Here is a 12,636-nt window from a genome sequence, read left to right on the forward strand (position 1 = left end):
GCACCTGCTTTTTTTTGGGATTGGAATTATTATATTCTTCTTGAAGTCTGAGGGTATTTCGCCTGTCTCATACATCTTGCTCACCAGATGGTAGAGTTTTGTCAGGACTGGCTCTCCCAAGGCCGTCAGTAGTTCTAATGGAATGTTGTCTACCCCCGGGGCCTTGTTTCGACTCAGGTCTTGCAGTGCTCTGTCAAACTCTTCACACAGTATCGTAACTCCCATTTCATCTTCATCTACATCCTCTTCCATTTCCATAATATTGTCCTCAAGTACATCACCCTTGAACAGACCCTCTATATACTCCTTCCACCTTTCTGCTTTCTCTTCTTTGCTTAGAACTGGGTTTCCATCTGAGCTCTTGATATTCATACAGGTTCTTCTCTTTTCTCCAAAGGTCTCTTTAATTTTCCTGTAGGCAGTATCTATCTTACCCCTAGTGAGATAAGCCTCTACATCCTTACATTTGTCCTCTAGCCATCCCTGCTTAGCCATTTTGCACTTCCTGTCGATCTCATTTTTGAGACGTTTGTGTTCCTTTTTACCTGCTTCATCTACTGCATTTTTATATTTTCTCCTTTCATCAATTAAATTCACATACAATATGATTAATTTCTTGGTGATATCAAGCCCTGTTAATTAAATAGCATATATTTCAGAGTGTTTGTCTTCACTTACAGTACTGAGGCCATGTGTTGATTTGAACTGTGTTCCTTTTCTGATATAAATGCATGATCCTCCACCCCTTGAAGTAGTTCTGCAGTAAGAGTTTGCCTTTTCATACAATGATAATACTACATGTTGTATTTGTGTGTATCTACACCAGTGATCAGTAATACAAACTACTGTGCAGTTCATAGATTGGAGCTATCAACTTCTAATAGTTGTATTTTATTTTTTACTGAGTGCATGTTTTGATGGAGGATTGTTAAGTCTGTGAAATGCCCCATGTTACTCTTTCCAATGTTTTGTTTTTCTTTGTGACACCTGGTATATGGGATATTTGAGGTGTTAAAATCTATCTTGTGGGTGATTCAGTGCTGGAGTTACTCTTTAGGCAAGGGAACCTGTTGTCTGGATTTATCCTTAAAAAGATGTACTTTTCCTACCTATGACAACAGGTATTCGACCATGTATGGCCTGAGCTCCACCTCCTATACTTTCATGAATCAGCTGTACCAATCTTCCCTTCCCAGTCCTGTTAGGTGTAGGCCATGCCTAGTGAAACCCCATCTGTTGATAGTTCTGACGGGCACCAGAGAAACATGAGCAGAGTTGGCTGTCCTCAGAGCCATCCCGAACCCCACATTGATTTGCCTCACAGTTCCATCAAGGTGTGGTCGATCATGACACCACAGCAGCTGAACAAAGTGTACGTTGGTGCCATGAGTCAGGGAAGCTACCTTGTCCAGGTCATCTCCTATGTCATATGCCCCATCCCTGTCCAAACTGTTTCCGCCCCACCCACTATCACTACATGGTCCTCTTTTGTAAAGTCCTTACATAAAGACCCTAGGTCCTCTATCACATGACTTAACCCTGCATTTGGCTTGAAGATACTGGTGGCCTGGTACTCTGCCCCTGAATTTTCCTGTAGCTGAGGGCCTACACCTCACCCATGGCTACTACCTAGCAGCAGCAGCACTTTCTTCCTCCTAACACTTTGTACATTCCTAGGCTTCTTGGCCTCGGTTGAAATGTGCTACACATTTCCTGCTCCTCGTTCTACCTGGAGGCTCTTCTCCACTTAACTCTGGCAGTGGTAGATACCTGTTTTTGGTGTTGATGATAAAACTGACAGATCGTGTTCTCTTTCTTCCTATCCTCCTACCAGCTGCCAGTTCCCAACCACCCTCCTCCCCCCTATCTCCCATGATCCTTATGAGTTCCTTCCTAGCTTCCTCCAGCTGTGCCTGAAGGGCACAGATTTTCCTTTCCTGTTCCCCAATCAAAATGTTCCTACTGCATACTCTGCAGTTCTAGGAGAGAGCCTCTTCTGTTCTGTTCTCCCTACATTCTCCCCACTGCACCCCCCCCCCCCCCCTACAAGATTGGCAGAAAAAAACCTCTACACACTGCCCTCTAACAGCTCCCACATTTCTTACTCATGGTCAGTTTCGAAGGAATAATTAAGTTTAAAGAATGTTTTAAATTTGTCAAGCATGCGAGATTGGCTGTGTGTAAACGAAAAATGACAGAAAGGTCTTATGTGTGGTGGTTGTTTTTTTTTTTGTACTGATTTAGAGATACAATGACAGAAGAATGAATTTGTAATTAATTTGCTTGTAGAGAATGTACGCTATCAGGCGTGTTTGGTCAGGTTTGTAAACGTTTATAACTCGGAAAATTTAGGCCTAGACCGCATCTATCTAATTAGTAAACAATACAAAATGTGTTAGTTAAATATGATTTAGAAACATTTAATTACACTTTCATTTTGACAATAGACACTGAAGAAACTTTTTTAAATGAATTTTGCACTGGCAAGAAAACTTGTATAGAATTTTTTGTGTTTATGTCATGCAAAATTTCAGGTTATGAGCTATCAGCCGAAGCCTTTTCTGAAAAGAAAGGAAAATATACACACACATTCACACAAGCAGGCATGCCTCACACACATTTGACCGCTGACTCCAGCCACTCTGGCCAGACTATAGGGACTAGAGATAGGGTGTGTGTGGTGTGCCTGCTTTTTTTAAAAAAAAGAAAAGAAGACTTTGGCTGAAAGCTTGGTAGTTAACAGTCTTTTCGTTGTATCTGTCTGCAACACAACATGATGTCTTTATGGTGAGTAGCAACCTATCCTTTTCAAAATCATTATTTTTACTTCTAGTATCATGGTTGTAAATTTCCCAAAGTGCAAAGCAGACAGGACTGTGTGTTTTGCTTAACTTATCCAAGTGTGGTGCCAACTGAATTTATTATTTGTCTGTATGCTTAAGAACTTTAGACATGAACCTCACCCAATGTATACCTATTGGCCCCTGCTTCTGGTACTTGTAAGCCATTCTTATTTTTTGAAATTTCATAATTTGAATCTTTGTAAGAGTCAGAGTTAATCCATTGTGTGTGAACCAATTGCATGCCTCCTCCATTCTTATCGTGGTTATGTCTGGTCTGGATATGTGTCAGCAGACATCACAGATTTTGAAGAGTGCGCCACAGTGACACTATCCAGGAAATAATATGACCCATTCAAAATATCAACTAAATGAAGAGAAGTAGACATCTAGAGATTAAACCATTTTCATTTCTTGTGTCCATTTATGAAGGAGATTCACATTTGACATAATTATTTTACAGTATATCTACTGCTTTTATCAAGAGTATGTTTTCAGATTCACTTAGTGCCCTTAGAAGGTCCCGTATGGATTGCTACTTGGTAGAGTAAATTTCAAAATTGAACACTATGAACAAGGTAGTGGTTTTAATTTGTTGGACATCTAAAGCTACACTATGAAAATCACTATACAGTACAAGCTACTTTGTAATTTTTACTGTACAGTAGGAGTTCTTTCCGTTTAGTTCATACATAGAGTTTGGGGAGATTGACTGTGTACATGCAACTGCCATTAATCTTGTTTCATCTTCATGGTATGTATGGCAGTATGTAACATGTGCCTCAGAAACATTTGGAGATTTCATCCATAAAATTAGTTCTTCACATTTGTATATAGAATTTTAAGAGATGGCCAACATCTTTCGTGGTATATTTATATCCACACTCTGCAGACCACCCTGAAGTTAATGTGAGGGGGCACTTCCCATTGTACTGGGTAGTAGGGTTTCTCCCTGTTCTATTTGCTTGTAGAGCATGGGAAGAATATCTGTTTAAATGTCTTTATGCATGCTGTAATTAGTCTAATCTTGATTTGGCAGTTCCTATGTGAGCCATAGACAGGGGCTTGATTCTTCACTTGACACTGGTTCTTGAAACTTTGTAAGTTTCTGTGTCTGAAATTATTGGAAGTGGCTATCTGCCTCCAGAATTAATTCTCTCCTTATCACATATTCACCTAGGAAATTGTTAATGAGTACAGTATTCTTTCGAATTCCTGTGACCTTGAGTCACTTATTTTAGACTATGAGAAACTGCTCTTTGTGTAGGTGAGCAGGTTATAGGGTAGCACAACTGGACGTACATATTTATAATCTATATAGCAAATAAAATGAATAGCAGTCTAATTTCAAGATTGTTTTTGCACTTCATTGTATACATTGTGTTCTCAGACATCAAATCTGGCTTCCAATAAATGAAATGCCATATTAAAAAACAGAAATGTTAAATAACAGATATTGAGTCATTTGTTTTAATAAAAATAACATAACTTTTATTTTTTATTACTAATTGCTTCTAAATGTCAATATATGCAATAAAAGTAACATGTTTTTAATTTTTAATTACCAACTGCATTAAAATGCTGGTATTCACAGTAAACTAAAATTTGGTGCAAAAATGCAAGACATCAAACAGAAAATAAGACTTTTATTTTTTTAAATAAATAAATAAAAAAATACAACTTGCCACTTATTAGATTCAAACCAGCGACTTCACGATTACTGTGCCTTGGCACTACACGTTCTGTTACCAATGGTTCTGTTAATTGATCTTAAATATTTTGTACTTAACAGCACTCAAAAATTTTCAAATCTTGAACAGAAATTTTTTTGAGCTACTGTGAAAATTGCGCCATATTGCTTTAGTTAATTGATGTCTGGGCAATGGCCTTAAAACCCTATAAGTAACAAGAAAATCAAAGAGGGCCAGTCTGTAACATAATCACATACCTGTAATGCAATAACAATCGTAACCAGTTTTGGCAGTACATTGGTCATCTTCAGATTATGTGTGTCATATCAGGCATTTGCAGAACAAAGCACTAGGATCTATACATATATTTAAATTAAAGTCCTCCTCCCTGCATTAATCAGCCTATATGTGAAGGCTAGTCTTAGGAACTACTGTAAAGATTTTGATATGGTTTTCACTAATTGCAGACTGGTTCACAACAAAGGCTTGTGTATATACACCAGAAAAGTCATCCGGCTGTACTTAGTGAGGCCCATGTGAATAAGATGTGGGTCACTAGTACAAAGGGTGTCCCAGGAGGGATAGTCAGTATTCATGGATATGACAGGAATGATCATTTTTCCTTAACTTTTGTGTGTTTTTTCTCCTGCCACCAGCTGGTGAGTAGATATATCCAGTTATATTTTCAAAAATTGATTATTTCTGTTGATTTGTTACCACCATCAGCTTCAATGCATCAGTGCAGCCTTGCTTGTCTGAGTGCTTCTGCACATTCCTTAATGAGGGCAGCAGCATGCAAACAAGCAGTTCATCTCGCATATTCACCTTTCTTTTGATCACCTCAGACTTCATCCAACACAACACCATAAACAAAAATCTAATGGCATAAGATCTGGTGATATTGGTGGCCAGTTAATTGTATTGCCATGACCAATCCATAGATTTGGGTAAGTTTGGTTGACATGTTCCTAAAGAATCTGCTGTAGGGGGAACTAAAGTTACTGATTTTTCACAAATTTAGTTTATTGAGAGGAGAAATACACACATCAAAGAAAGTATTGCTTCACCCTGATTCCCAAAACTCCTGAAGATAGACATTGACTGTGGATATTGTATCACAGACACAGTCCCTTTGACTGTTCAGAGATGTCACTAAACCCTCCCAAAGAGTAAACAACCATGCATGATCAGTGCCTATTAGACGGAGGGGGTCCGACAGCCGATCAGTTCCAGTCATTCCACTAAAAAGGAGGTACATGGCTCATGTTGTCTGGAGTTCAACCATGCCTCGACGGTCAATAATGGGGTTCGATCGCATCTGCATTGTTATTTTGTGCCAGGAAGGGCTCTCAACAAGGGAAGTCTCCAGGCATCTCGGAGTGAACCAAAGCGATGTTGTTCGGACATGGAGGAGATACAGAGAGACAGGAACAGTCGATGACATGTCTTGCTCAGGCCGCTCAAAGGCTACTACTGAAGTGGATGACCACTACCTGCGGATTATGGCTTGGAGGAACCATGACAGCAATGCAGGACATCATGTTATGACACAAACTGTGTGCAATAGGCTGCATGATCCGCAACTTCACTCCCGACACCCATGGCGAGGTCCATCTTTGCAACCACAACACCATGCAGCGTGGTACAGATGGACCCAACAACCTGCCGAATGGACCGCTCAGGATAGGCATCACGTTCTCTTCACCAATGAGTGTTGCATATGCCGGAGACATGTTTGGAGGCAACCCGGTCAGTCTGAACGCCTTAGACACATCGTCCAGTAAGTGCAGCAAGGTGGAGGTTCTCTGCTGTTTTGGGATGGCATTATGTGGGACCAACGTATGCCACTGTTGGTCATGGAAGTCACTGTAAATGGATGCCATCTTCTGACTGATAGTACAACCATATCTGCAGCATATTGGTGAGGCATTCGTTTTCATGGATGACAATTTGCGACCCCATCATGCACATCTTGTGAATCAGTTCCTTCAGGATAACGACATCGCTCGACTAGAGTGGCCAGCATGTTCTCCAGACATGAACCATATCAAACACGCCTGGGATAGATTGAAAAGGGCTGTTTATGGACGATGTGACTCATCAGTCACTCTGAGGAATCTACGCCGAATCGCCATTGAGGAGTGGGACAATCTGCACCAGCAGTACTTATGCCACGACGAATACAGGCATGCATCAATGCAAGAGGACGTGCTACTGGGCATTAGAGGTACCAGTGTGTACAGCAATCTGGAGCACCACCTCAAGGTCTCTCTGGTGGTACAACATGCAATGTGTAGTTTTCATAACCAATAAAAAAGGTGGAAATGAAGTTTATGTTGATCTCTCTTCCAATTTTCTGTACACCTTACGGAACTCTCGGAACCGAGGTGATGCAAAACTTTTTTTGATGTGTGTAATATTCTCGTCGCTCTGATGAACGAAACACAATTAACATTAAAAATGCCTGACAGGCAGAAGGCCTTTGTTCAACAACCCAAAGTCTCGTAATTGGACAAGTTTCCACAAACTAATATTTGCAAAGTTGTGCCACTGCACACGGAAACCAATTTCCACAAAAGTTTACTTTTAGTAGATGCACAGTGATATAGCTTGTTGGAAAAACAGAATATAGTCATTGTTCTACCAAAATTTGTGAATGAGATTACGAGAGCAACAAGGGAGACTGGGCCAGCAGTGGAGCTGCAGAGGCCAGGCAGTGTCTGTTGAGGGATCGGCTGGCAGTAGAGCTGCCAGGCAGTGTCCATCGAGGAGACAATGGGTCGGCAGCAGGTAGCATTGTTGTAGTGGACCCATTGCCCATGTCATGTTGGTCACAAACTGCAAATAGGTCCCCCGCACCCCCTCTCCCATTTCATGGCTCCTGCTGGCACTGCTAAGGCCACCTAGTGGAACTGCTGCAAAACTGTGTTTTGGTGCGGAGCAGTTGTGTGGCATATAGGCAACCCATAATGTTGTGCCAGATGGGTTTCCGGCTGTACAGGTGGAATGCCACAACATGTCAGTTCCCACACGTGTGGTAAAATGCTAAAACTATGTTGCAGTCTGTGTGGTCAAAGGAGCATGCTCATGTTGTCCAACAAATAAGTTTTCTGAAGAATGGAAGAGGGTGAATGGGTAAGATACACATGTGCACAACACTAGCCCCAAGATAAAGTATGTTAAATGTGTTCTACCTTGGTAACCATTCATAATTGGGCATATCTCCAGATGAAGTTTTTTTTTTTTGCTTCAAATGATAGTTCCTTTTATAGCCTGGAATATTGACAATTTCTCTTGGGACATCCTTACATTTCTTTTGACAGTTGTTTGTTCTGTAAATGTTACCTATGACATATAGAACCTAAATACGTCAATGCATGGATGAAGCCAAAATTATGTGACTGACCAGGAAAGTACTTGGGCTCAAACAAACAGATCTGTATGAACGTTTGGTTACAGGACCATTATGTACCTCTGAATGTGCTGGTGGGTGTCGTTTTTCTACAAAACTCTGCAGTCATGCTCTAGATATCACTGTAGATGTCATTGTAGACGCCATACGCAATGCAGCAATCTGAACTATAAATGTAAATGTGGAATGTCAATAAAATGCTCCGAGCAGTACGAATGACTGCAAAATGCACAGTGAAGAAATACAAGTTGATCGCATGGTGTATTTGCACATTCTATAATATCAGTGTTGAACGCCACGTCAATGACACTTTTGAAGTTGTTCACTGGTTCACCAATATCGAAGCCAGCGTTCTGCCACACGTAATGAAGCATTGGTCTGTATACTCCTGCAGATAACTGATTGTAAATGACAGAATGCATATTCATGATAAAGAATCTGTCGTGCAATTTTGGCTGCATATTACTGGAATGTAGTTTAATGAGGTCTGTTATTCTCTTGGCATTTATTTTATATTGCCTGAAGAAATACACATCCAGAGGTTGTGCATATTTTGTACGTTTAGGCGGAATGATTTTTAAATCTACATGTTTTCCGCCAGATGCTTCCAGTAGTACTCGTTCATCTTTATGTCCAGACCAGGAGTCACAAAGTACTAATGACTTTCTTGATAAATGTGGATTCAAAACTGACAGAAAAAATGTCTTCAGATGTTGTTTCATCATCTTCCCACTCACACTTGCATCGACAATGACATTTGGAGGGCACCGCATTTCTATTTCCCTTGACACGCGGGGTCCAAACTTTGCACTGCATTCTTGGAAGCAAATATAGAGTTTGTCTGCCAATCGTCAGTCCATTGATATACCACCATCGATCGTGTAACTACGTGTTGCACAGTTAAATGATTGCAACATCGCGACAGTGTTTCTCTCCCCTTTCATGGATAGTGTTCTATCACAAGAAAGTTCATAGTTAAACTGACTCTGATCACAGTTCCAAACAGAACTAATATCGATGTTTTCTCTCGTGATATGCTCATTGACGTCAGCAACAAACGTTTGAGCTCTTTCAATCAGCTCTTCTTCGTTATCCTTATCTTTTCGTGCTTGGAGCATAGTGATACAGCATGATGTTATCCTAAACTCCTTTTTCAAATTAGTAATAAATCCTAGTGAAGCTGTAAAGTTTGTACACCCAAGATTTCTGGCTATGTCCAATTCCCAATGTTGTAAATGCCAATAATGTACAGCGGAACCGCATTCTCGCACTTCATAGAATGTCGCCATTACATGCTCCTTGATGGTCTTGAACAGCAGTGTAGGATTTTCTTTGAAAACTGTATTTCCTTCTCTTTTCTTTGCCACATAATCCAGTATGTTTTTAATATTGCTTTTAGACTTCAGTTTAGGGTAGCTTTTCAGAAGCTTGTCGTATGTGTCGAAACCTCATACTTAATGATCATCGTACATGTTCTCCAGTGTGTTGTCATCAAACGCCGTGAGGATACTTGCAACTTTAACCTTCTTCTTGGGAGACGGTTGGTATTCATTGTCACTGCTTCCATTGCCTCTTCCCGCACTTGCCGTAGCACTACCGTTTGCAATGAGTTGTTCATCATTATCATCCCTATCATCATCATTATGTGTTAGTGTTACAACAGTATCTGTTTCTAACTTATGCTCATATTTCTGCACTATAATAGATACCAGAAAACATGCGAATGATTCGTCTTCTGCACCAATACCATCTTCATGAAGAAGGGTTCTTCGTAACTTCATCTCAACCAATCACAATACCTTAGCAGGATTGATTACCAATCACTGAGCCATCTGACGCTTCAATACACAAATAATGTCACAAAACGCAACTTCAGAGGCACACTGCACCATCCCTACTGGTCCCGACTGGTGTACCGGCAGGTCAGTATGCAATGCGGCATGGCATACGCAGAGGCCTCTAACAGACGACTGCAGAGTTTTGCAGATGCAGGAGTATCACTAGTGCAGTAAGAGACCTTTACATTATTTCTCACACGACTTTGGTGTATTTGTGTTTGTTTGTGCCTAAGTACTTTCCTGGTGAGTCTAAAATTAAAATAAATGTAAAGTGCATTAATCACTCTGCCCCATAGACAGCATGTTATGACTTAAGAAAACATTACTTTTTAGTTCAGTATCTAAATTTTTAATTTTGCTTATTTCAGCAAACACAAAATGTCACAGTCACAGTACATGCAAATAGTTTGTCATATACCAATAGAACTAATGTACACACAAATTGTTTGTTTATTATTTGCAGCAGAGACGAGTTCAGCATGGGGTGGTGGTGCCAGAGGCCTTTCTGACACATATGCTGCAGGCTTCATGTGGCTAGATAAACTAGGACTTGCAGCTAAACTTGGAATCAGTTTGGTCATACGGCAGACCTTATGTGGTGGCCATTATTCTCTAATTGATTGTGATAAATTTGAACCCCATCCAGTAAGTACATTATTGTAAGCATCTTTGTTTTCGCTCGATAGGAGGAGGTTCATAGCTTTAGTATTTCTTCAGTAGAAGCAACACCTTTCATTCCCTAAAGGCATGTTTGTGATCTTAAGACTACCCTCACTGTGTTAATTTTAGACAACACTCATATTCATTTTACACTCTTTAACTCTCTGTTATCATATGAAATTATTTTCAGAGATACAGAGCTTATGTTAATAATGCATTTATTCATGAAAAACAAGAAGAATGTAATGAAGCAATATATAATTGTACATCTTATAGAGGCTTATAAGTCCATGATAGCACCCAAACATGACAGATGCTCTATCTGCTGCCACTAAAGGTATATGGGTTACTCAAAAAGATGGTCTCAGTTTAATTATTTGCATTTCGTGACACATAAATGGGCTATGAACAGTCTACATACCAAAGGAAAGAGGAAGGTCTAAAATTTTATTTTCTTAACCATGGATCGACGGGGAGCTGTGTTGAAGGATGCTAGGGCAATGCTAGTTGCATAAACAGCTGTTAGGGTACTCACACCAGTAGACAGTTATGAGTAAGATGGCTATGATGCAGCACAAGGTTTCTGCATTATTGAGTTTGCAAGAAGTGATTCAGCAGTTACAGTGCAGCAGACATTTCATCTACAATCAAGCACTGAAATACCAACTAGGAAAATCATAAGCCATTGGTTTAAGCAATTTCAACAAAGTCGGTCTTTCTGCAAAGGAAAAAAACCCATGCTGACCAGGTGTGTCAGAGGATGACGCCAGGCAAATACAAGACAGCTTTCTTTGTAGTCCATATAAGTCAACCAATAGAGCTGGTATTGAACAGGAATATCTCCACTAACTGTGTGGCAAGTTTTGAGATGGAATTTGCTGTACAAGCCCTACACAAGATACATGCTTCTTTGTTTGTGGGATGAGTTTGGCTACCGCTTAGATGTTTACCATGCAGTGAAGGGGGCACATTGGATGTTTGTAACCTGTGTTAAAGAAACATTTTAAACTTTATTCTTTCATTAGTAGGTGGACTATTCATGTAGATTTTATACTTCATCAATCAATTAAATTGGGTTGATCTTTTTGAATACCTGTGTATTTGATAAAGGGATAGCTTTTCTCATGAAATAATCCTTTAAAACAACAGGTATCGATTCACCTTCAGTGTCTATTGTCACAGTTCTTGTAAATAGCAATACTTCATAGATTTCTTTGTCTATAGTGAAACGAACGCATGACAATAATAATGCTTCATTAACAGGTAAAGTTGACTCATCCAGTTGTATGGAGAAATGGGTCATTTACAGTTAATTATATAAGATGCTTTCAATATCATAACTCATTTCATCAATACATCTCTGAACTGTGTCGCTGTTCAGAGGAACTCTTTTGAGTATACCATAGCTGGTTTGTGTAGAACAGGTTTTAATATCTCTTCAGTAGCTTGCAAGATAACTGTTCCGCAATAGTTTGCATTTCTTCATATTTTGCTGTAAATAGCTTAGATATTGTAAGATGCACACAAACCATCATCATCTATTTGCGACATCAGAGTAAACATACTGTCAACTGTGGGCCCCTTCTCAAATTTATTTTTAAGTATTTGAAACTATTTCAAACTTTTATGTGTTCTATCAGGATGATACCATCTCATAAGAGGTTTAAAAGGTTTAATCTGACTTTTTTTTGTAAGTGTAAATTCAGTCTTTAGTGCAGTAGTTGCTCATTAGTTTTGTTTTGAAAGCAACCATCCGTTTATTTAGTGAGCCCATCAGTCAGGCTCCGGCTCTCAGCTGATATATGAGTACAAGTACAACTTCAGAGCAACAAGTTAAGTGTTCATATTTTTCTGTGTTTTCCTCTTAGTATATTTATTAAATTTCCTGCTGATTACTCTGTTTTCTGCAGTTTCTCGCATTTTTGTAAGTGTAAATTGATTCAGTCCGTAGCAAAATAGTTGCTCACTGAACATGCAGCTATGTAGCTCATTAACACATTAGTGTCCATTGGTGACACATCTGAAGGGTAGTAAGTTGAATATCTAGAACTGTCAGTTTTTATAGTTCGCTTCTTCAGTGAATCTTGCTAGGATTCCTAGGATGTGTGCATGCTTTGTGCGGATGCAGAAGGAGCTGGCCGCAGTTCACAAACAGCTGAATGTACTTTTGGCTATGGTCAGTCACCTTCAGGTTG

At 39.7% G+C, this 12,636-nt stretch overlaps 1 protein-coding gene across 2 annotated transcripts in view; it reads left to right on the plus strand.

Moving 5' to 3' along the window:
• The window catches only part of LOC124790026 (heparanase-like), a 312,355-nt gene that overhangs the window by 202,940 nt on the left and 96,779 nt on the right, over positions 1 to 12,636 (plus strand). For both annotated transcript variants that reach the window (XM_047257580.1, XM_047257581.1), the window contains exon 6: positions 10,245 to 10,426. In XM_047257580.1, coding sequence (XP_047113536.1) covers positions 10,245 to 10,426 — 182 coding nt within the window. The remainder of the gene's footprint in view (positions 1 to 10,244; positions 10,427 to 12,636) is intronic.

Source organism: Schistocerca piceifrons, chromosome 3 (assembly GCF_021461385.2).
Source record: "Schistocerca piceifrons isolate TAMUIC-IGC-003096 chromosome 3, iqSchPice1.1, whole genome shotgun sequence".
NCBI lineage: Eukaryota > Metazoa > Arthropoda > Insecta > Orthoptera > Acrididae > Schistocerca > Schistocerca piceifrons.